The following is a 26415-nucleotide window of genomic DNA, read 5'->3' on the forward strand; positions in this document are numbered from 1 at the left end:
AACCCTGTACCACACCATGCGTACGTGTACCCACCTTGGTGACGGCTGGGCCTGCGGATGCCGATTGATACCTAGTAGCCCTCTTCTAGTGATGAGGCATGCTAGCGCTAGTACAAGAAATACAGAAAATGAATACGGCAAATAGATAAACAAACTTTCGATGCTCCCGCTGAGCTGTAACTGACCGACTCAGAGCGGTTCAGCACCGTTTGCCCTGCTGGCCTAGACCTGCGATAGGCCGTAGCACATGGCACAGATAAGTAACTGCTCCCCGCACAATCTAACGGTGGCTTACGGGCGTCAGGACAAAAATAAGGCGCTTATTAAATTCAAGTATACAGGAGGACAAGCGGCTATACGACAAACGGTAAAAAGCAGAAAAAACACCAACTCATTTCACGCACATTATTGAAAAGCACAAACGCCTACATATGCCTCGGTTTGGCTTAAGCTCACAAAAAGGAGGCTCTAGTTATCAAATGAATCGTGTCATTTTACTAAATCCTATTGTTGTTACTATTAAGCACCAACCTCCGCGCCTACCCCTCACCGTAGTTGGCCCACATGTTCACGCTACCACAACCCTCGACACCGTAGCCAATCCGGCTGGACTGTTCCTCCGTGGTTTTCGGTGTTCAAAGTGCAACAGTCTATGTTCTACTGTGTTTATACTCAGTAGCCTGTAAATAACTCCCGCCTTCCGCCCACTGGACTTAGGAAGCTTCTCGATGGTGCAGTGGCTATCTGTTCAAAGTATTTGCTAACAAGGGTCAATTGTCTCTAGAATAGTTTTATTCTTTGGTGTTGTTGTTGTTCTTGTTCTATTGGTTACAGTAACCAGCCACCGGTTTGCTAAAGAATCGTCCGTGGGAAAGAGAGGTTCGCAATAGCGGTGTTATTAATCGTGATGAAAACGACTTCTGCTTTGTTTACGTTAGGTGTTGCATTCGGCATCTCATCGATTGGTCTTGTAGGCATTACGAAACAATTGGGAAACGTACTAGAAGCGTCGCAATCTGTCAACAGCGCAATTGGAGGCCCGCTTTTAGGCCTATTTACAGCTGGAATGCTATTTCCTCAGATCAACACCACAGGTAAGAATTGTATCACCAATGCTACGATTAAGATAGAGTACATTTAATATCATGCTACATCAGCAGCGCATAACAAACACTTGGACGAAGGACTGTTCATTTCAGCGATTTTTATTTAGGGATTTGTTGGTCGTCATAGTACCCGTTCGAAACGTATTAATGGTTATGAACAGAAGCTCGCATAGTTCATCTTCACTATGTAGATGTTCATAACTTCCTACACCTCACCGCTGCTGTATCCAAGGTACACTAGAAGGACATCTGTGGCGGAGTCTGCGGAAAAACTACTAATAACTTTCACAAGCGAAAATTTCCTGTAAGCTATCGACAGATAAAAATTATTTTGACGTATTTACTGCCACGAAATTGTACCGAGCCATTGTTTTGTCGCTCTACTTTACGTGTCACAACCTTAGGTAAAGTTATTGGGTATCATATATTTTGTATTTAACATACGAGGCTGTGGAACATGGCGTTCTAAGTAAAAAAAAAAAGCGCCTTCTGCAGTGTCGCCTTGAAGGTTACCCCGTCGCTCACTTGAGATATATCGAACTCCTACATGAATCCCCTGTGAAGCAAAGGACCGTCGTCGGTGGGGTCATGTCTGTTCAGCATCCATTCCTAGGACTGCGGCAGTGTAGTCGCATGTGAGTGGCTGAGTCGGGCAATTGAACTTCTACGCTACGCAGCAAGCGAGTTACGTCCTTTTCAGCATTTGTCATACTACGCATGCGACGCACCGCTAAAACTCGTAAATAAGCACTCTCACGTTCTGTACAGCCTCTATTGTAAATTTTAATCGAGGGCTGGTTATTGCACCGTCATGATAAAACACGGATTTCGGTTCTGCGCAGCCTTCTACAAGCTGGCCTGTAAATGCGCGCATTGGCCGGTCACGGCGGTTGTAGACAAACTATTATCTCAACCGTATCAGTCAACTACGTGTTTTTAATGCTCTCTGTGTAAGACCCAGCATGAAGATTCGTTTCGACGTCTAGGCGTATATAGTAATCTATGTGATATTATTACCCATGCACTACCAACTTTTCCGAAGTCGTCGATCGAACATACCGAAGTTAATGCGAACTATTTCGAGGGCGGCGAGCAGTCGATGTGCTGATGCTATATTTTTTACTCAATTCTAGGGCGTTTCCTTCCTTCCCTCTCAATTTTCCACCGGTTGGAGCGTCACTGTCGTCACCGCCGCCGAAGGCTTAGAAGTTGATAGGGAAAGCGGGCGGGGAGAGGCAAGTTGGGACAAAGCTTGTCTTCACAGTGAAAGTCGGTGCAGCAGGTTGGCTCAGGATAACGATGGCCCCGTCATCCATTACGACACTTTCTCTTACACGTGCCTCTGCAGGCTTTTCGCAATGTTTCGCTCACTCACTCGCTCACATTGCTTTTATTCAATCCTCTCTTTCTTCTTGCTTCTCGTCACTCTGAATAAACGTCGTCGCCACCAGCACTGCCGCGGCTGCTGGTGCTGTGACTGCCGACATCAGATGATCCTTATTCTAATTTGATCATCACGGGTGGCACGGAAACGGGATGGCAGAGAGGGAACGGCGTCTGCTTGGGCAGCATTGCGCCTTGGATCATTCACACCAGCAAACACACACATAAACACTGAGATACACGCAGCAGCTACACAGCGCTTGACTTCGGCGATTCTAAAAATGCGTACACGTCATAGATTGCTGCGGTAGGAGGCGTCGATGGGGTTGGTGGGTTAGGGTCGAAATCAGGGTATGAGGGGCTGCGAACGCTAGGATCCTTAATAGTGACGGCGTACAGCCAGCTATGGGATGCAGATTACGTAAGCTGCCCGTTTAAATGAGTCACGTGGTGGGATGCCAATAAAAAGTGATAAACAAGCGATTCATAGAAGGCCACAATGACCAAGTGGCTGAACAACCCAGTTAAGCGGCATAGCAAAGAATGACTAAAGTTGGTGGAACAAGCGAAAGGTGTTTTTTAAGGCAATGTTTGCTAGTTCAAGGAGCGCACTGCATCCGAAGTGAGTACTGTCGCGGCCATCGCTACCATGATCTCCTTAATTCGACTACAAGTGTTATACTGCAAACGGCTTCGAGCTGTCCTACCCACAGAAAGGTATCGATGACCCATTACTCATCTGCTGCGTGAAAATCTGCCTGCGCCGTGTCCTACGGATAGCTGCGTGCCGCCAACTTGACAGCTCATTTGCCGTTTCTGCAAACGCCGAATCATGTAAAATCGTTACCGCCATCGCTAAAAACTCTTTGGTGTGACGAGCTCACCAAGCTAATAGGACAGAAAGCCTTTTCGACTTTTTTTTTCTCTGCTTCGCTTCTTGCGCCATTATAAAACTTCAAGGCGTTGCGACCGCTCTTTATGCACTCATGACAAGAAACTAAAAAGCAACTGTCTCTGCTATACTGGCAACAACGAACGCCCAAAGGAAACGATGACAATGCCGACGGTGGCTCTGACGTGACTCAAGCTGAGAACGTTCGTGACTTCAATGCGACAGCGAGAGAAAAGGAAAAAAGAGAATCTGAACACGAGCAAATTCATTGACGACGGCGAGAGGAAAATTATAAATGGACAGGGAGCAAAGTGTGAAAAACAGCATTCCATTCGGGATGTAGCAGAGCAGCGATTAACGCCTTACAGAGGGAAAAAGTATACGGCTGACCGGGAGGCCTGGTGGAACCAGCCTGTTTCATGCTACTGGCAATAGATAATAAATATTTCAGGGATTGGTAAACTGACAGTTGGAATAACGAGAAAAAGGCAGATGGACATGAAATGCAGGGAAAACCAGAAAAAGACCAAGACCAAGGGCTTTCGTGGTCGCTTTCATAATCACTTCCACTTTTCGTTTTGCTGACGCTTGCCATCTGGATGGCTTCCTGTGGCCTGATAGAATGTAAACAGGAGGGGAAACTGGTCCTGCGGATGTTCGCGGAGGCTGGCGAACGAAACAACGGACCATGCTTCCCAGCAAGAAAGGCTGTAGGAGGCACGGTGAGGTTCATTCTATTCTGTTACGCTTTTTCCGCTACGCCGTTCACTTATCGCCTGTTGCTACTGATCAAGCCTTAAGCAAAGGGGGACCGAATGATAGTTATGTCTTTCCCATCCAGTCCTCCTCCTCGATACATTTGATGAGTGGCAGACGGTAGCAGGGTGATAGTAACCGTCGATGAAAGAGAGGGATGGCGAAGTAAAAGAGAAATGGCGAAGGAGCTAACGTGGTGGACGATGGATGTATATATAATGCGCGCATAGTTTGAGGCCGAAAACGATGACGCCACTAGTGAACTGGAAGTAAAGGCAAATTTAAAGACAAAGTAGAGCGAAAGGAACCATAAGGCAAGGAATGGGCAAAAAAAGGGGTGCCAGGCCGTCCACCGCCAACTGTCTATTACTGATGCTGCTACTGCTTCTGACGCCCATCGTCTATGGCTTCGGGTCTGTCTCTCTTGCCTACTCTCTTCATCTGCTATTCGGTATCCGATTTTTTCATCTGGAGCCCCCCTCGCTTCTATGCATCGTGCTCACTTCACGTTGTTTCATTGTCCTCTTTTATCTTTTATTCGACCGCTCCTTTTAATCGATTTCTCGACTTCTCCTTCCTTTTACCACAGTCGCCCTTCGAGTTTAGAAGTCGATTGTACGGCGAATGAGCAAACTGCCGTTGTTGATCGCGGGCTGTAACCGAAATGTCAGCGGGACAAATAATGGCCAATTAGGCGTCCTTTCCTGCTTCCTTTTTTCGGCCTGTAGTCATAGTCGTGTACGAAGTCGTCTGGTTTCTTGTTTTCTTTTCCACCTTTCTTTCGCTTTCCCCAACCTTTATTCCCTCGTCTTTTCCGATGGATGGGCGTAGCAAGACGGTATAATACTGCCAGCGGGTAGTTAGCGCTCATTTTGAGATCATCCCGCAATTGTATGTACACACACACACACACACCTTCAGAGATCCATTGTCGTGCAAGAGTATATGATTACGCAGGCATTTCACCAATCATGCTCCTCTGGAAAATCTTGCTTTTTCGATAGCTTTTTATCTTTCTCTAAACTTTCCTTGCCTGCCTTTTTCTTGAAAAGGTAAAATGGAGGCGATTTATGTGTCCAGTAATGACAACATGTATCTAGCTTCGCCACTAGCTAATGTTCGCGTTCGGGTTTTAGGGGTCTGGTTTGATCCGGGCCCGGTTCGAGTTTGCCTAAGCCTCGTTGCTACTGTGTGGGAGAACCGGCAGCCACCGTAACGACCCACTCTTTTAGCTATTTCTCTCTGACGCTTCTTGCACTCATTTGGGTCGTTGTGCGCATGACGTCTTGCTCAGTGGGGTTTCAGCCTCCCGGCCGCTCTCGCAGCCCAAATTTGCTTCTGGTTTGGTCGGGCTCGGTTTGCATTGCCTTATCTATCTCACTTCACAATACAGTGATCCTGCAGTAGTACCCTGCCGTCTTTCTCAAACTGCCCAACAGCGGCGGAGGGAACCCTTCCTACTGTGTCCTGAAAGAACTACAGCAGTTAATGGTTGCCACACTGGGACGACCACACTCATGGCGTTGTTAACGGCTTTTTTCACCTAGACGCACCTTTGTATCCACAGCAAAAGAGACTTATCGCTTTTGCCACGCAATGTGCTGACAACCCACGTTGTTCACCATATGGCCAGGCAAGCCAGAGCATGCTGAGAGGTCTGTGAAAATCTTCCGCTGAACCTTTATGTAGTAGTTGTTCATGCCACGTATGTGCGTCGTTGACAGACGTCGCAACGATGCAGGTGGTCTTATCCAAGACGCTAATTTTTGGCCAGTGTTTTTCAAAGCACTCTCCCTTCCATTCGCAAAACCAATCTCATCTCTGAATGACTCTTCATTTCACATTAACTTTGCAGGCGCACTGTGGGGTCTTTTTGTGTCGTTGGCAGCGTCTCTTTGGATCAACATCGGCGCGATGATTGCCGGTCCTAGCAATATCAGGCTTTCCACAAGCTTAGCTGGCTGTCCCGTCAACTACACTGCCGTCAAAGAAGCTATCCCCACGTATTTACCCTATAGGTATAGTTGAATCATTACAAATGCGCTATTGACATTATAAACTGGTACTGATTTCATTATGCATTTGGTGTCGTTGAGTATCTATAAAAAAACATCTAGTCTGTAATGTGTGCCGCGTGGTAATTTTTGTAGAAGCTGAAGCCTCTTAGCATTGATGCCCAGACAATAGGCAATCCTGCTGTGTACGATATATCTTATGCGTCCGTGGACACAGTATAGACAATGCTAATATATTCTTCTAAGATAATAATAATAGTATACGTTTATAGCTGTTCTTTATTTATGTGTTCACAGTATATTGGCGTACATTTTCATGTAAAACAAACATAGAGGGGAGTGTTAAGCTATTGAGCTATACATGTTTACCGTATTGGCCTCCTATATACATACATACATACATATATCTATTATGTAACAGTAAAAGAAACGCAGATTTTCAGTTTCAAAAAAGTCAGCAACGGCGGACGGACTAGCTAAAAAGTAATTTGATTACGTTATTCAGTGTTGGCTGCTGTGCGGCAGAGCATATGGAATATGGAGAGAAACAATGAAAACTTGATCCGGATTCTCTCAGTGAACGGTTAGCTTTATGGTGGTTGTTATGGCACCTTATGTTTATGCCGGAAACCGACGCTTGGGACCCCGCTGCAATTCGTATGACGCTGACACCCATCTCGCCTCCGTCCGAGTGCATTATTATTAGTTTTCCGGTAACCGTCGCAGACTTTATTGTATGTTTCTAATTTTTCATCATAACGGCATTCAACAGTTCTGTAGACAGATGGAGTATATTGTCGGGAAACAGTGGTGACTGCAATGACGACTGTACTGGCCTAAAATGCAACCTGTTCTAGCTAGCTATAGCTATTCGCTTCCTATCATAGATACTGAAACCGCACTAGATGGAGAAATAAACCGCTTTGCTCTTCTTACGTCAAGCGGCAGCGGACCAGCAGCGGCACTTTCTTCACGGCGGTTGCTATAGTGGTTTCATACTCCCCCAAACTAGTAGATTCTGCTCGCAATGCATGAGCGATAAACTCTTGTACAGAATGGACACGCGCAGGCCTTTGTACAGGCGGGCAGATAGGCCGACTGACCCGACTCTAGTCCCCTCGTTTTCTTTCCACCAAGGATCTGGCAGCCGCAATGGCGATGGCAACCTAAAAGAGGCATCCTCATACGACCCAATAGAATAGATCTACTCAGTCAATGCCTTTTCTTATTTCCAAAGACTGGTTCTCTGCTGACCAGTCTGTTTGCATTGGTGCGTAAATAAGCCGACTCAACAACCAATAAATGATCCATACGGGCGCACCATTCGACTATACGTGTGACAGCTCTAAGCTCCGTTCGCCTGGCCTGGGTTCCGGCCTTGGTGTGGCCTTGTTGTGGCCGACTGGGGGCAGTTAGATGCTCTAGGTTACGAAGAAAACTGGTTTCACTTCCCACATGCAGAATTTGGGGTGTAAAGGAAAACAAGGACGCTACTGTGGCGGGATTTTCAAGGAGAAGCACGTATAGCCGTCACCCTTTACTGTGCTTTGCAATTCATTGTGACAAGCAAACATTTGCACACCAAGCATTTGCTTTCCGTTGAAGTAAACAAAAACATCAACTTTGTTGAAAGCGGTTGACAGACGAACCGACGACTGTCAACCGTAACGATTGCTGGCGTCTTTCACGTTCAGCGACTTCAGTGATGAGACTAATTTGAACTCGAAAATACCCTATATGTATATAGATTCTTATGCCGACAAATGCTATTGTGTACACGCATAACCTTCCGTATATATAATTTTGATAAACCCACCAATGGTATTTTGAGACAATTGTCCACCTGAAAAACGCGTACTGCATAATATGTGATTAATAAATAATTATGCTTATCGCCGATGGCATATGTAATCATATTGACAAAAGCAAATGTTGTTTAAGCAGCAATCTCCTACAGTGCTTCTGTGATTCTGTGCTTCCGCGAATGTGCAAAAAGTGCTACATTTTGGCAAACGCTGTTTCGTAGCGATGCACATTGCGTCATACTGCTATTTCTATTGAGACTACGCTCATTTTATTTCTTAAACAAGGATACCATTCGTTTAAGTGTACGTAATGCGTTTTACCAGATGCTCAAATGGCCCACGCATGGTGCTGAATGAAGACAAGACGAAATCGAAGATATTCCTCGCACATCGCAGACAGGATTAAGGGCATCCTTAAAGCCCATGGTCCCTATAGAACAGGTGATGTAGGACCGTTGTAGATGATACAGTGCACGGCGTACCTAAAATTCCTTCACAGTAGATCTTGCTATGACTTTTATTCAGAGTTGATAAGATTTGAGGTGCTTCTAAACTAGCACTTGGTTTTCCGTTGGCAAAAACTAGGATCGAATGAAAAAGATAATCTACTGCCAAAATGAAGAAAGGCTGTTCAAACTAGCTTAAATGTCATTGTATACTACAGATAGATAACAATAAAATACTGAGCTTTAAGTACTATATGGGAAACTGTCGCTACGTATGCAAGGCTATCTCGGTTGATACGTGGTGCCAGAAATAACGAGTGAACTCGTTTCCTCGTCCTTAAATAACTGCTGTGTCTGGCGTTAAGTGTAGGCGTGGCTATAGCACGCACTTACAATTGTTAGAAAAGATGTGAAGATTTATCCTAAATTTACTTTGGCGGCAAGTACTTGGAAAATGCGAGGTGAATGTTATAGCACGGTTAAAAAGGGCACATCGATATATTTCCGTACCCATTTCCCTTCAAGTTTCGCATCGAGGCACACATACGAGTCCATACACCAACGACGCACTCACACTGAAAACTGCTAGACGATAATTACAAGCTCATCTACACAGGCTCGCAAGGAACAATGACGTCGGAAAAGCCAGCGAATCGAACGACAGAAAACAGAATGGTCCAATTGTTAGCTTTCGTCGTTATAGCTATGAAGATAATGATCGGCGCGGCGCGATAACCAAAACAATTGCGAATCTTATCCCATTATTATTATGTTAAGTACTATTATTATTACTGTCGTCATCATCATCATCGTATCTATCACTAAATGTTTGTGTTTTTCGTTTGTATGTCGTTTGCGCAAAAGTATCCCCGAGAGCAACGTTCTATGGGTGTACCAACTCTCACAGCAGTGGTACTCGTTAGTAGCGTTCGTGCTAGTATTTCTGGTAGCCATGCCCATTTCCTTGGTGACGGGATCCCTCGACGGATCTCAGCTTGACCCGCGCCTCATTCGACATCCCGCGGATATTTTTCTTTGGTGGATGGATGATGAAGAACGGGAGCGGTGGCGTTTCGATGTGGGCGAAAACTTCGTAAGTGTTCTGTGTTACGGTAGGAGATAGGATTCTGCGTTAGGAGCTTAAGTCACGACTAAAGTTTTTTCTCGCAACAGCAGTCAGTAATCAATCTAGAAGAAGAATGAGTACATTAGCAAAAGAAAACATACAAGTTCTTGGGGATAACTAATTAAAATTATCTACGAGAATCCGCACACACTTGTAACAAACTTTATTCTTTCATCTAAACAACCAAGTTAGTGCAGAACCGAGAATCAGAATTTTCGAAGGTGTCTGATTAACTATAGCTCTTACAAAACTGATATAAAAAGATATATCTCAAATTAACATGGGAAGCGCTTACCAGTACTTTTACTAACAAAACGTTTCTGCATATTGCTATTTGTCTTGCTTGTATCAAAACAACAATGAGCAATGTTCAAAGTGCTTAAAGGAAATCACCTGTTAATGCCGCTTAGAGTCGCACCCACACATTTACCCTTAAAATTTTCTGCCCGCTTAATATTGCTCGCTAACTGCTGCGTAGACAGCTGTAGAACGACCGATCTATACCCAGTGGGCAGTAGATACTTGACTGGGCGGGTGTCATTGGTATTCGAACAGAAGTAACAAGTCCTTTGTGCCACCTCGCTGCCACTGGCGGGTGCATAGAAAAAAAGGCAATTAGAAAAAGAGAGTACAAAGGACGGACAATGAACAAGGTATCGAAGAGTGGGTTTTGCAACAACTATCCGTTTCGCCATCCGTCCTTCGCGAGTTAGCCTCTTGCACTCAGCGATGAAGCTATACCCACCTCTCACGACCAGCAAGCCATCGATGCAGTGTCACAAACGAAACCGCAGCCGTTTGCTGCTAGCCGCAGCAATTTGCTCCCTAGTCCAACATTTAACAGCCACATGCATTAAGATGCATTGAGCGTTCTTGACATCAGTAGGTCCGACGTCACCACTGGTCGCCCATTCCCCTTTAGATCATCGACGCAGCTCGGCTAGTAGCCAACCAACAAGCACTGTTCGGACGTGCGTGTAAGTGTAGGTTAGCGGTTACCTTCTTACCCCTTCTTGCAGCTTTTTCTCAAGGTTCATTTTCGTGTCGTTCGGTTGGGGTTGAGCCAGGTTTTGAGCCTTCTCTCCACGACGTCGCTACGTGTTCTGTTAGGTCATGTCAGTCGGTCATTTCGTTCCAGGCACCTTCGCTGTCTCACAACTACTAGTAGAAGTGGTGGTAAATGGAAGCAAGAAAGCCGGAAGGCAGAAGTGGGAGAAGTAGAAGGAGTGAGCAGAAGTGAGGGCTCGAAGCAAGTTCGAAGGGAAGGACAAGGATTGTGTATGCTTGTTCACACGCACATATGCACAGACATTTAAGAAGGGAATGTGCAGAAGAGCAAACAATGAGGGTTTTCCTATTTGGCTCATTTCAATGTCCGACCCGTTCCCATCAACCTGAAAATATCCGGCTCATCCCTATCGTCGATAGATTAAGGATGGCACACTGCAATCACTTCTCTGCGTGACGCTTGCGACGCCTCGTCCCTGTCGCGCCAGCCTTGAGGTTGGCTCTATTGCCTTGCTCATTTTTGCCACCAGCTCCCATAATCGCCTTCAGGATATGTGGCCGGCGTTTTCCTTTCTCTGTTCCACACCTCATTTCTACTTCCCTCGTTGATCTGTCGCCCCAGTCGCTGCATTCAGATCTGTTCGTCTATTCGAACTTCGTCGTCTTTTTCTCTACCTCTCGTTTTACCACCGTCGCACTGCTTCGTTTGCCGTCTGCCGTTGTTATCTTCGTTCAAAGTTCCCTAGGCTGTTACTGGTACTGCGACCGATGCAGCCACCGCTAGCAAACTGACCAGCTACGTGACTACCTCTTACCTAGCTAAAAGATAGCGAACTCCTCAGTAGCAACTGTAGGAAAAACCAACGAGAACTTTGTATGGCAGAAACAGTTATAGTGGTCAGCTGCTGCTGCCGCCGGCGCTACCGAAGCCATCGCCGTGTGCCAGCTGGCGCCCCCCGTCCTGGTGCGCCTCTCATACGCCGCCAACAGCCGCGCCGCCCGAGCACCGAACGGCGGTTGTGGAGCAGGACAACTTCATATCCTGTGCGCCCTCCTGAGAAACATCGTCGTTATCGTCGACAGACCGCTATGCCCTCACTCACCCCAGTAAAGGACGACTGCCTGCCGGTGATGTATGGGGATTAATTACTATGAATAGAGCAAACTGCCGGTGAAACAACAACAACAACACAGAAGTAGCAATACTAGTGCTAGTGATCACTTTTCGGCTGATATTGCGCTAATAATGTGTTCGTCTACCAAACTTAGACATACGTGTCGTGCATAAGTTCAAAACTGGGAGTAGACATACCGAAAGGCAGCCGTTTGAAGCAGTGCTCGAGGGCGTAAAACTCGAAACATATATTTCAGCGGTCGTTCAAAGTAATACCTAAGGGTGATAATACCGAAACTAGGAATCGCAATATTTTAGTAATCGTGTAGTAATCAGTGAATTAAGTGCTACAACAACATCAATCGCGGGACGACAATGTCTATGCGACCGTGGCAATGAAATATGCAAGCCGAAGGCGACAACGTAACGAGAGCCAGAACAGAACTGTTTTGACGAATAAAAATTGGCCAAATTAACGTGAAAAAGAAGATTATTTTTGTTGCGCTAGGAACAGCGTCACAGAGGACAACGGGACACGTAAACAGACAGAGGCACCGAACGTCCTTAGCTCCCTTGCTCCCTGGTTTCTGCACGTTTCCGCAGCAAGACCACTTGAGCAAAAATCGGATGATAACGCTGACAATAACGCGCTGCAGATAATGCAATTAACGTCCGCGGGGGGGGGGGGGGGCGTGCTTGCAGCGTCGTTTTAATTCTGTTGTTCCATCGCTTCGAAGCTGGCGACTGTTCTTACTACCAATCCAACGACTACCTCTGCATTTATATTCACTCCTTTTACGCGCGTTGAACGAATGGTACATCGACCGAGTAGATTTTTTTTACGGGTTTTATTTTATTGGTCGAAATATATAAGACGTACACTACTTGGCTATATATAGCGCTATGCTGAAACCCGAATTACTCAATCAATACTGCTGCCTAGGTTATGTGAAAGCTTAACAGCACATTGTTGAGCATTGATAGATATTGTATCGTTTTATAAATATCGTCAGCTGGTTTGCCATTGATAGCTAAAGTATGTATTTCGTGTTTGTTCAGAAATTACAAGAGAAGAGAGTGTGTAATTTAGGTGAATATATGATACAGACTCTTCTAGTGTAATGCATTCTAATAATAACAACAACAACATTGCACCAGAAGCTTTCCAACGATAGCATCACCTTTATAGCTATACGGCATTGCAAGTACAGCACCATTCTCCTGCACTGAACCGTTTATTCCCTAGTTTAGTCCTGGCAGGAAGCGATGAGACGAGGTCTGGTCATCAAGTGCAATATGCAATAAGATAGCTGGAATATGAGTGCATTTCCGTCCGTGTGTGTTTGTCAGTGTGTATGTTTATGTGGATGCGTGCGTATTTTGTATGTGGTAACCGATTGCCGTTGGTCGTCTAGCCTTTTCGCGCTGATATTATGTAGACCTAGTACATTTACCTCCCTTTCACATACCCCCGCACATATATAGCCCGCGTCCATTACCGGTTCCCCGCATTTTCCAGTTCCCATCGATGTGAAGCCAGGCCACATTTCCAGGCCAATAGAGTGTTAAAGAGTGCTGTACTTTGCGCGAGTCGAAACGAACGAAGCTATTCTGGGGCGCAAAAGAGCTGCTGATGTAAGTTAGCATTCTTAACATCGATGGACTTTTACGCAATGAACAAACAAAAAGGCCTTTCAGATGCCAACCGAAACGCGATGTGTGCGTAATAACACTATAGTCAATGATACTCTCAGCGCAGGTAACAGCTTTACGAACTCCCCGATATGACGTTTAACTGGCTGCCGACAAATCGTTACCCAGTTCCCTGCCGCATCGACTACATACAGGTCACGGTAACTAGTACTCAATGGAATCGAGCGGAAATATAGTTTTTGTGCCGTTGACTGAACTACTTAGTTTCTGAAATTTCTTGAACAATAGATAGGTCCGGACACTAGGTTTGACTTAAAAAGATATGTCATCCACAAAAAAAATCTGAACTCTATGAAAAAAGGTTGCCGAAAATGCAGACGAAAGGGAGTACGTTAAGCGTACACCCATAATAAGGTTGACGCAGCCGAAGCAAAGACCGTTTTGTACGTTGCTTTCTTACGAAAGGGTCGGCTGATAACAATTTTAAGCATATCGTCTAAACGGTTAGATAAATTAATTTGGAACCTGAACAGGTTCCTTAAACAAGTGAATTAGACACTATCGTACTGAGGACTACAGGAAGTTTACCTATGCCTACTTAATGAATCCTAACTCGAAGACCAGCTAAATACGTACTACCGGGTAGAATTTGTATGCGCTGTGTATTTCCAGACTCACTTATTTCATGAGCGTATTAACTTGGTGAAACGTGCCATTGGAACTGATGTCCTTGCCACAGGTGAGCTTCGATAACGAAACGAATAGTCACGTCACCGATATAGGTCGCAGGCTGCATGATAAACCGGTCCTGGATAAGGTAGGACTGCGTCTTTGAAGCAGCCAAGTCGAGAGAACAGTCGAGATTTTGGAAGGGACACGTGATACTCTGTCCGATATACTGATCTGATAGCAATAAAGGGGCGGAACAAAAGGGTGCCGCAAGCCGCTTCCGCTGAAACGGCAGTGATGATGACTGTGGCAAATGGAACGGCTATCTCGGAAAAGCATTGGTTTATGTGGCGAGATAGAAATATGCTTCTCGAAACTCTCTAGAAAACGATGGGGTCGATGTTGCTTCCAATCCAAACTCAGAAAGTCCCGCCAATAAAATGTGTTGTCTTTGGGAAATCGTATCGGTCCTTATCTCCTTGTCAGCTTCGATGTACACGGCAGCTAAGACTCGTGACGGCTGCTTGCTGTAATGAAATAGCCTCGTTTCGCGCGTGCCATGGTACATCATTCGGCATATACCTACCCTGAAAATTTATACCTACTTTAACGTAGACTGAAACACCAGTCAGCAGTAAGCTGAATGCGTCTACCAAAGCAAAAGTCCGTTCTACGCCTTTGACATCGATATCTTCATTAATTTACCACTATGTATGCACACTGCACACATTCAGTTATACGTGTATTTTGACTACATATACTATTTTTAAATCGGCAATAATGTGCTAACTTTATTACTCCATTAGTTCAGTTTATTAGACATGACGCGCGTCTACCCTGTTTATGCCTTTCATGTATTATATGACGTCGGTGCTACAATCGTTAATGACAATCATTATCAATCAACTTTTTACTGTTTTCTTTAATCCTTGCGTGATGTATCCTACTGCCATCCATGCCGTTACGGCTACAGGAAAAAGGAGAAGTCTTCGAGCCCGGAAAATCTGTATCATCGTTCTCGGGCGTTCGAATGTCAACGTCCTGCCCAGCTTCACGTAAATCAAGTTTTTCCAGTATTGAAATGAGACGTCGACATAACTCTGTCTTTATGACACCATACCTGTCCGACGTCACAAATCCAGCTGTCAACGATAACCTCGGCTCAAATCGGCGTCAGTCGCGCCGATCGACGCGGTATTCCGCGTCAAGTACCCGATCCAAAACCCGTAAGCCCAGTTTCACCGATTCCGAGATGATGCGACGACAATCTCAAGTCTTTATGGCCGCGTACATGCCGCCATCGACGCCACCCGCAACAAAATTGCCGCTTACGTCAACGTCGACTATGAGTGCTACCATTAGCGAACACAATGTTCCACCAGCCAGCAGCTTGCGGACCGGTAGACCGTCGGGACACTATTCGTTCTCCTACGCCGATGAAATTCCAAACGAAAAGACGCTGTCACCATTAAATTCAACCATTTCCGAGGCGGCTACTAGCGACACCGGTCACGCCAATACCAACATCAATAACAATAAATATGACGGTGACAATAATGATAGTTACTGTGGTAGCAACAACGATCTGTACAAGCATCACATAGAGAGGTTCTAGATCGATGTATTTTTTTCTTGCAACGAATGTTTAGCCGCCGGAAAACGATGATAACAATAATAAAGAGTCTTTAAGGCATTTTTGTTGTGTATGAGCCCGTTTCACAGGATGTACGTACGTATTGGTATATTAGCAAAAACGACACTAAAAAGAAAAGCGTGTACTATATAGTTATAGCGATTATGAATTTTCATTGCACTGGCGGGATGGATCAGTAAAACAGATACGCTCGTTGCCGAACGGCCGAACGGACCCTTGGTCCTATTCTCAACGAGATTGATTAGCCTGTTGCGAACAGCCACAAGTTCAGCTCTATCGTAAAGCCATCGTTTCTGATATTGCTTCAAACTGATGCTATTCTCAATCCTACTCGATGTTCCACTGACTTTGCTTTGAGGATTAACGCAATACATATCCATCAACAAGAGGATCCGGTTTTTGGCCGGCGAGCTATTAACAAACAAGTAATAGAGTTAATAAAAAAAAAAAAACAAGTAGAATTGTTTCTAAGACCCACTGTAATCAAAATCGTTCCATTTGCTGCAGGGTAAAAGACAGCTAGTGAAATGCGTCCGATGCAACCGATATACCCGACTAATACTCTCTAACACTATTGGCTTTGAAAAAAAAAATATTTACACACGAGAGGCGTAGAAACAATCAAATTAACTTCAATATTAGATTAAATTTTATGATACAAGCCATTGCATTGTTCAAATAAGCAACATGTGTGTAAAAAAAAAATATATATATATATATATATACATTATCCTACAACGGTCTCTGTATTGGAACACTGTATTAAACAATTGTTGTACAAACAAATCATATTTATGTATAGACCAACATACTGTCGGTGTGGCAGTATCGTCAGCATCACTAGGAAAGCCTACAGACACCGTGTTTTTGCCATGGGTTTTACGAAAAAATGTTTATTGGACCGGTCACTTTTTAAACTAACAGATTGACATGGGGAAATTTTTCGTGCAAGCTACATTAAGTATAGGTAGCACGGAACCTTTTACCTTTACTCGCATTTTGTGCTCTAAAGCGTATTGATGGAGCGTCTATTTTGGTTACTGGCGCATTTGTTCGGCAAAGAGAGCTTGCCATAAACAAGCTAACACATTTTTGCATTTGTAGTATATACATACTTTGTTACACCTACTTAGTTAGCTATATATCAGCGTCCTCGGTACACACAGGGTACCGCTTGAATTTTTTTCTAAATAATTCCTTAAAACCGCAAATGATCGTTGCACAGGTTACAGCTAAACATAGAAACACGCTTTACAGAAAAGGTATCCATATCATAAATCTGTTATATACAGATATATAATTTCTATTAGGTAGATAAAGTATTTAAATACCTTTACAAGCGAAAAGCGACAAACATTTAAAATTTTCCTATTAAAATACAGCGCTTTGTTATTACATTAATATCTGACATTGTCTATGCTCGTCTTACTTTGGCCGTTGCCAAAACTCGAACGGGTGGCTGATTGACTGTACAGCCATTGGCCGCTATTGCTAAAATTAATTTTTCCCACCGTCGCTGCCTTCATGTCAACGTTTAGGCGGCAGTGAGTTTAATGCAAAAAAAAACTATTCCTTTTGCGGGATACGAATGTTTATTAGATATCCTTCTCTCGCTGTCTCTCTTTTGCTATACATATATATGTATATAGAAAAAGAGAGAATTTTGTTTTTAAGGTTTACTTCCTTTCTGCATATATATATATGCAGGGAGGAAGTAAATGGACTTACATTGTCTTTGTTTCGCTATTTTACCATCTCGCGAGAACAAAAAAGGACGCCAGTTGACTTTTTTGCCAAATAATGTCTTATTATAACTATTTATTAAGTATATATTAGTAACATATGAAGTTATATTAACAAGCAATTAGTTTGTCGGATAGCAGCAGCCGAAACTGGCGTTGCCAAAACCCGTATTTTATTCTGTCGCTTCAGTTAATGATGGTGTTTTTGTGTATGCATCTGTGTCTGCATGTTGGCATGTATCCATGCGCATGTGCGTGTGTTTATGCGGCCTGTGTTTATTTCGGTGAACTTTTATTCGGAGTAATGTACGGAATTCAGATCTTGTCCATTCAGATCCCGCGAGCAGTACTGAGTTGTAATAAATATATATTGTTATTATCATTGTTATTAATAGATTTATTTTATCATAATTCTTCTTCATCTTAGCAGTCTTTCTTTCGTTATGTGCCCTTAGTGTATTATTCGGTCGCCTATCATTATATATATATATATATATATATATATATAGGTTTTCTCTGTAGTAATGTTCGATCAGTCATCTCCACATTTTCATCATCAATAATTATCATTCATATATCTATAACCTTCTTTATCAGCATCAGTATAACTATGTTATCTCCTTCATAATCTGGTCTTTCTATATAAGCAATCACAATTTAGTGGTTTGCGGTAAGAAGGAACGATGAGAGCCGGTTTCCACCAGAGGGTTCCTTCAATGGTCCACAAGTCTTCCTTTTTCTCCCGAAAACCGTCTTAGTTTTTTGTTCGCCCGTCTTTTTCTGTCTAGATAACTATGAATTCTTATCCGCTAATGTCGTATCCATTCAGCTCCTTCTGTAGAAATCGTTTTCGTCGTTGTCGACCAGCAACAGAAGGGACTTAAAACACAGACTATAGACCCGTTCCATTTAGTAAATAATGGCTATTAAGTATTAGATTTTTAGATAACAATAACCAGCCATAGCAGCTGCGGTAAAACTAGATATCCGTATTGACGTATATGTGTCTAGATCTATGCCTGTGTACCGTATAACAAAAACGCGAAATAGTCCAGGATAAACATTATAGAACCCAGCTTACGTCAAAAAATATATTGTAGCAAGCGTGTAGAGATTAGCTTCTTTGGAGATGTTTTAGCGCATCCGATTTTGTCCTTTTCACCGCCCAGTTGGGTGGCAGACATTCCCGTCGGGTGAAGCCATGTGACAGCCAAGGGCACTCTATGAAAATTAAATCGTCTATAGTGACAAGCAAGCTTAGTCCCTTAGTAACAGTTTTTTTAAATTCGTAAAAGTATTAATTGTACGATGACAAATTCGTGTAGGACCTCATGAGATGTTCGCACATAAGTGGACTTCATTTTTGGTAGAAAATGCATCACTTCAAATGCTAAAGGTGAGAAAATGGAAATTCCCCAATAACTGATTCTTATATCAGTCGTCGATTCGACATAGTTTAGGAAAGAAGGTAAACTATCATGACAGACTTCTTTCAGCCCGTTTCAATTAATTATGCAAAATCAATTAGTGCCAACAGACTTAAGTTACCGAACCTGAAAACTTCTGAAGCTAAAATCATATGTTTTAGTGTGTACTCGATTCAGCATACGCTCTTCGTATGACCGTTACTGGTTCCTTAGCGGTATGGGGAAGATAGTGGACTAGTGATTTGCAAGATTAGCTTTCGGTATCATCATTATATCTAACTGTATGAATCTATGTCTGGTCCACCTCGCTTATCTTGACAAGCCGTTCGAGCAGGTAAAGCGATTTCAGGCTTCCCAGTCATCTACTTCTCGAAAAGCTCTATTTACAATTTTTCTTTTTAACCCTTAGGTCCTTGTCTCCTCTCCACATATTTGCTACGTCACAAAAATCAAAAGAACGTCTCGTTATTGTAATCAGCATTGCTGCGCTTAGAGCTGTCAGCCCAAACGAAAACGGCCAGCTGGCGAACACGGAATATTAACTTGACCGGTCTGCCACAAACCAACATACTCTTCAGCGGCATATGGCGCTGCATTGGCTTGACGAAAGCCCGCCTACCGACAGGGCAGGCATCCTCTAGTGCGGATTCTCGCAGCAGACAATTCTTGAAAAAGACGACTGCCCTACCCCAACGCTAGAGCAATCATCGTGATGAACCAACCCATTTAGCCCTTCGTATACACTCCTGCGCCTTCAGGCGGTGCGCCTTATCCGTCTTTTCGTTTTCCTCCTCGTAGTTTTCCCTAAACGAAAATCAGGCTCGAAACTCCAGGCGTCGAGTATCGGGACCGGGTCGGGAATATTGCCGAACTCGAGATACTTCAGCTTTCCGGTGTTGTTTGATTTAACCTTGGTGTTATTCATCATCATCGTCGGTAAGGCCCCGTGCTCGCCGCTTCATTGAAAAGTAAGCACGTAGAACTAATGGTGACCAACCGAAGGCACAGTTAGCTGAAATTGCATTCTCTAAAGCTTGAGCCAGGGCTTGACCTAGTTTAACCCTGCTAAACCCTATGCTCCAGATGGCAGGAAACAATGAGGGAGAAAAGGGCCAGCCAAGAGAAACGAAAACGAAAGTGGCCGAACAGGAAGCTGACTTGTTCGCAGAATACTTATAGCAATGGCATTGATTGCGATCGTAGCGTTGGCGAAGGGGAAGCCGAGCAAGGGTCAGCGAATTTTCGAAAAATGCTACGGCTGCTACAGGTGGTTGATGGCAGAGTTGTCGCAGTCGACTTGAAGGAAGGAAGGAAGGAAGGAAGGAAGGAACGCTTAGTTTGTTATTGGCAAATGGCTTTTTTCCTCACTTGATGGTCGAATGGCTAAGCGTGTACGGTGAGACGGCTTATGTGGTGCGTGTAGGTGAGCGTGTCTGTGGTATGTTCTTGTGGTATCTTTGATTCATGGCTTCATATCAACCATCAAGATTGTGGCTCGCAGACCCAGCAGTGTCCGTACACTCGCGACGCGTTGGATCTATTTCTCCACACAGTACGGCGCTAATACCTCACCTCATTCATCTTCTCTCCAATGCTTTCTCAGCTTAATTATTCCGTTTAATCGACCTACTTCATTTTGTCGAGCTCCTCATCCCCGTTTGACCTTACATTATTCTTAACATTTACATTATTCTACTACCAAACAGTCAACATGTAACGACCATGATGCTTGCATTTCTCAGTTAAATTGCACATACATATAGACACGTTAGCAGCTTCACTTCGCTCTAAAGTAATGTAATCATCATTTAATATTGTAAGAAATAGCGCTTTTTTTTTTCTCTGAGTCAGCGTCATCATCTACGCGTCGGATTCATGCGTCCATCGATAGAGCATACATCATGTCCCTTCTGCGTAATTCGGTCTCTGGTCGTCCGCTATATCACATCTAGTTTAGTAAAAATCACCGTAACAATCATATTAGTAATCATATTTTAAATATCAATATGCAGTCAAAGCTACGTTGCTACCATCTGGTTAATAAGTATACTCAATATTATTGACATCACCGTATGCTAACCGAAATGATAAGCGTTAAACATAATTATCTCACACTTATCTTAAAATTAACTATTTTAAGAGCTAGGTCGCTTTACTTCGTACGTCGTAACTTCACCGCTCAACTAGTAACGGAAGGAAACCTTTGTCGATGTAACGAAACGAAGAAATATTGTTCGTACTACCGACGGCGAACGGTAAGAAGTCCACTGTGGCACTCTGTTTAGGTGTACAGTGCCCCTCGAGCTGAAAACACTTTGGCGTGAGGCTGGACGAAATTTTGGCCGTGTTTACGCCTATCTGTGTGAGTATCAGAGCCACATGCAGCTATGATAATAAAATAGGTACATGAACGAAAAATGCCTGAAGACTGCCTGTTGCACAGCCATGTGGCTTCTACAGAAAATGTGTATAGTTAAGTCGAACTTCCGCAGATATTCTTTCCTACTGGGTAGAAAGGCCAGGTATCATACTAGCTCGTACAAGAGTCTAATGAACTCGCAAAATTTAAGAGACAAAATAAGCTGGTTTATAGATCTGCAGCTGTAGCCATTATCGAATCCTCACGACTTCGTCTATGGTGTTGGTGCTAGCGTACGTGACGGGGTACGTAAGTTTCGATACCCTGCACAGAACTGCACAAAACGCGTTCTTCCAAAGATGTTGAATATAGCAGCTTCATCGTCGAGAGAGAGAAATAGAGAATCAGCTAATGTTGTCACACGATGAAAACGTTCGCCCAGTGAGTAAAAGTGTCATACATGGTAATCAATAGCTGTTACTCGTTCGTTTGACAATACGGTACAAGCGTATCTTTTACATAGGTAGTAGCAGTTCTATCATTTTTAGGTAGTTAATTGAGCGCGCTACGGTAGTACTAATAATAGCAATTTCTATTAGGCTTTAATATAACAACATCTCAGTATCAGTCGTTGCCCCCGCAGTATTTGATACTGCGAATCGTAGGCGTTGTGACGTGTTCTAGCATCGGCAACCGACGATTGTTCAGGTTGCTGAAGCCGTTTAAGGACCGTTGCAAAGGCTTAACTCTCCCTGAAATTAGAACAGTCACAGAACAAGCGGCCGTACCGCGTGTCACCGCCAAAAGCTGCCGAGGACCGAAAGCCGTGTTCGACCAGACTTCGACGGCATTCGTAATGGTACAAAGGTAATAAATCGATAAATCCACTAAAACTAGCTTATTAAAACATTGTTGCGTATTAAAGCTTATACAGAGTGTTTAGGATAAAGTGGGTCATCATATCCTTTGCTAACTTTTCATCGTATCAGGAATGCGTTTCTCCTGTTCTTTTAGCACTAGATGAGAGTCAGTCAGTTCTTCGTAGAACGAAATAAATTCACCAAGACAACAATTCATTTTGGCAATATGAGCAAACATCATTTATCGTAATGTCCATATCATCGTGGCGGTGTACGTTGTCTCCAGTCTTCACCTTACTTTTGAAGAACCCGGGGAAGACCCTTATGAGACGAGGTTGAAATTTTACAACAGGAACCGCACTAAAAAAACATGACACATTGACAAAACGGTACGCAAAGCTATTCGGATAGTCCAGTACTTTTTTCTTGCATTTGACCCTTTATCAGCTTAAAATTTGCCCACCAGATTGCGAGTTTGGCGTTTTTCGGCAATACTTTATTTAGATCATACGTACAACCTTGTTTGAAGTAAAAATCGCTGAATTTATAAAAGGAATTTTTGAAATAGATCTATAAGTGGCGTAGGCCCCAAATCGAAGTAGAGATTGAAACAGATTGTACCTGTATGGAACGAACACTTTCGTCAAAGATTCTCTGGCGGTATATACGACAATCGTCACGCTTCTTTATTTATATGCCAATCTTCTGTCCCAAGTACCCTGTATATACTACATGCAAAGATGTTATATCCTCTACGCTTGAGAGAGAGACTGAGAGATGTATAACATAGCACTGCTGGCAATCGGTATTATAGTCCTCAGGGAACATACAGAACAACAACTAAGGTACGATAGACGAGGCCGACACACGCTGATGTTTCTCGTCGTCGTCGCAGTAGCCCTCAGTAACAGCAATGCCGTCTCTTCTTGACTAGGACCCATACGGCTGTAGGGTGGTAATGGCCCTGCCCCTAGGATAGCAGTAGGTCCGCCAGCATTCTCATCAGCTAAACGGACACACTACCCAGAAAACATCATTCGAGCCTTCCTACCATCTATAACTGCCACTGCTACAAAGAAACAAATGGAAAAAAACGAGATGAATACTCTAATAGGATAAAATGGGTATGTTATAGAGGTTCGCGTTTGCTCTATATACGAGTTCATTCGGCTCCGCGGAGTCGCTGTACGCCTACCGAACCATTTTTGTGATTCTGCTAGTTTGCCATTTGCCTTTCTTTGCCCTGTAATGTCCTTCGATAGGATTGTTGCATCATTTTCGTTGCGTCTGTTCCAATAGACGATAAAGTAATCATTGCTGCGATCAGGCGCCAGAGAACAAGCAGATATCGGGGCTGTCCATACTACGACAGTTGCACAACTATATAACCCGATTGCGACCGGCTTGGACCTTATTACTTAGTTTCAGGTCTGTGTACGGTTTCATAACTACACTAACCTAAATAGAAAATACATATGGTCTGAATATGTATGTGAGTAACAAGTAATAGTAAAAAACACATCGGAATGACAAACTAGTATCATTTTCAATCTAATTTGTTTGGCATATCGTTGATTGCTATTTTTCAGGCAATTTTTTGGAGTCGAACCTTAATTTTGTAGATTTTGGAGGACGAACGAACGTTGATTGCACCTACAATATTTGGAAAATGTACTTTCCCTGAGTACGTACTCCTCGCGTATGTATTCCTCTGTTTCCAGTTAATTACTATACTATGACATACGGATGGTTATGTCGCGAGTGAGTCATTACCGTACACCTGGAAGCGATTTTCATGATAAATTTGTGGACGTCGCTATGTGTTGATCATGTGATGTATGTTGGTCTTAATGATGATGCACAGCAAATTACACAGCAGTAAAAGCGTGGGCACCCCCGACGTCCTTAGCGATCCCCTTACTTACAAGTCACTACAAACACGTCAAGGTACTACCATGCCATAGAGAAGCTGGTCAACAGCAGAAGGCGTGCGAAGGCTGGATGCGTCACATTTGGCACCGCGTAGAACAGTACAACCCTGTAATTCCATCATAAGTTATTCTTGCTTGATAGTTACGACCGAAAAGCATTTGTTCATTTCTCAAAATCAACTTGAGGCAACAAAGGCCTCACTATTAATGTACAACGTAAGAAGAGACACCGCTAGATGGCCTGGTTAGGTTTCACTAGCAACTTTATGATATAAAGTCTGCTGTCCATGCTGAAACGAACACCCAATAGCTAAATAAGAACAACGAAAAAATTACGTTATCTTCTAACAGGTATTATAACTCAAAGCGGTGACGGCAATTATCCTTTTTCGCCCTTCTCTAACGAACGTGCACACTGTTTCAAGATCGTTATATTCATTATGCTTACTCGTAAGTGATTGTGGCCACTCTTCAATGAATTTCAAGGTATTTCTGAGCCTTGATTTAATCTGTGTGCATCATGAGTAGCATGTACTCCAACCAGTATCCGAGCTATATATGGTTTCTACTGAAGCTAATGCAAAGAAGCTGTCCTGCGAGTTTCTGATTGATTATTGGGCCCTACGCAGCCTGTCTTTCAAAGGCGCCTGGCAGCTATTAGGTTAAAGGTCTTTCCGTATCGACTGGCTTGAATATCAGATTTGTTTCATTTAACTAACTTCGCCACACAATGCACCACATCCATCACTCGTCGCCATCGCGTACAGATAGATACAGGATCAACATCTGACCCAAACGCCTGGAACATAAGGAGCATTTTATAAGAAGGTCGCTGGGTCGACAAACGACTGGGCGGGCACTGCTCGTCATCTACCAATGTCATTTCTATCATCCCACCATCATCTAGCGTTTATTTTAATTAAAATTATTTTAAATAAAATAGAATTACTCTACGCGCTTTGTTGCCGTTTTCCCTCACCAAGCATCCTACTTTCTTTCGGTCATCATAATACTAAACCATTCACGATTGTTCGTTTAGGAAATTCCTCATAGCTTCTCTGGTGTTCTTGCTCGTTTCTCGACATTCCCATATTAACTACCAACTATATTTGGCCACCGCAGACATGTTTGTACAGTATTTCGCTTGATAAAACCTCCAAATATAATATTTTATAGTCCAATTTGTTTCGCACGATTGCTTCGGGGTCCTTCTCAAGCATATATAGCGAGTTGTCCAGCGTGCGCTGGTCATCAGTGTTTGAAATGTAAACCGTTGCATCCGTTAATTCCGCTTCTGCGCATCTGTTGATTCTTCTTCCGCTCTGATAATTTTGTCATTTTCTACTAATTTCCAATGCGCTTATGATTTTTCACTTATGCTGTTGTTGTTGTTGTATGGCCATGCCGGCTACTGTATATGACTATGTTTCAAAGGGAATCCTTAAAGAAGGCTCTGGTCACACCATCTGGGGGAGAAGCGACGTGTTGATGCCAAGCCTGCCCTATTCAACTTTGCAGAACTCGGCAGTCACGTCCTGCGACCCCGCGTATCCACGTAGCTGAACACGCGCTTTAGGCATTGGCTGTTTGCTTCATTTCTGTCGTTTTCTATTGATAATATTGGTTGTGTTGTTTTTCCGTGTTGTAACTGCCGTTCATTTTTTAATCAATCCTATTGTTGTTACTATCATTTATAGAGCTGGCATTCAAATATATACCTCATTTACCCGCATTCAGCAAACGCGCCGCATTACGATCGTTAAGGTTGAAAGGTTAAATCCTTCAACGATACGTATATGTATATATACGTAATGAATATGGCCTGCCTCCTGCATCATTGTAGTCTCCTTGCTCAAGGGTCTGGGCTGTGGTATTGAGGGAGTCATATAGAACAAAACTGAAATTTATACAGCCGTAAAAGAATAAATATAAATAAAACTATTAACTAGTAGAATACAATGGGGTAGTTGTACCGATCGAGTAACGAAATCGCCACTATATCTCATACTACCTGCCCTCTATTATTGGGTGCATCACTATCAAAACGGCTTCATTCAAAAAAGCAAGTTACCACTGTGTGTTTATTATACTAGAGAACGTCTATGACAAGTAACTGATCTGACAGACGACCGTTATATTAAGAAAAGCAGACCAAAAAAGCGTAGGACAAGAATACAGAGGATTCGATGTGCGCGTAGTATCAAACGTGCATTGGCGCCCACCAACGCTGATTTATGCTACTTACCACGCATTGGCATATACTAGTCAACCTGAAAATATGCGTCCTTCATATCTCTCACTACTACGACACACCCTCGCTCGTCTTTTTCATTCGCCGCATGTATCGCACCAATCGTCAGGAGGTTACATCCATCATCGTCGTCGTCGTCGTCAGCAGCAGCGTCATCATCATTTAGTATACTTTTGTTAATATCGTGCTTACGTAATAACTGTGTGTGTGTGTTAGTG

At 43.5% G+C, this 26415-nt stretch overlaps 2 protein-coding genes across 5 annotated transcripts in view; one reads left to right on the forward strand and one right to left on the reverse strand.

The window, feature by feature from the left end:
* LOC111266641 (sodium-coupled monocarboxylate transporter 1) overlaps positions 1-17757 on the forward strand; it is a 46490-nt gene extending 28733 nt beyond the window's left edge. For 2 of the 3 annotated variants that reach the window (XM_022844294.2, XM_022844295.2), the window contains 4 exons: positions 939-1094; positions 5993-6155; positions 9268-9496; positions 14947-17757. In XM_022844294.2, the coding sequence (XP_022700029.1) occupies positions 939-1094; positions 5993-6155; positions 9268-9496; positions 14947-15588 (1190 nt within the window). In that variant the 3' untranslated portion in view covers positions 15589-17757. Of the gene's footprint in view, positions 1-938; positions 1095-5992; positions 6156-9267; positions 9497-13976; positions 14142-14946 lie in introns of those variants that run through there. The other variant, XM_086970995.1, reaches the window with a different exon arrangement.
* LOC147752655 (uncharacterized) overlaps positions 17409-26415 on the reverse strand; it is a 10702-nt gene continuing 1695 nt past the window's right edge. Inside the window, exons 1-2 of one of the 2 annotated variants that reach the window (XR_015313526.1) lie at positions 25665-26409; positions 17409-24745 (exon numbers count right to left, since the gene is read on the reverse strand). The gene's annotated coding sequence lies outside the window, so the exon portion shown is untranslated. Of the gene's footprint in view, positions 24746-25664; positions 26410-26415 lie in introns of those variants that run through there. The other variant, XM_086970996.1, reaches the window with a different exon arrangement.

Source organism: Varroa jacobsoni, unplaced genomic scaffold (genome assembly GCF_002532875.2).
Source record: "Varroa jacobsoni isolate VJ856 unplaced genomic scaffold, vjacob_1.0 scaffold_1104, whole genome shotgun sequence".
In the NCBI taxonomy this organism is placed as follows: domain Eukaryota; kingdom Metazoa; phylum Arthropoda; class Arachnida; order Mesostigmata; family Varroidae; genus Varroa; species Varroa jacobsoni.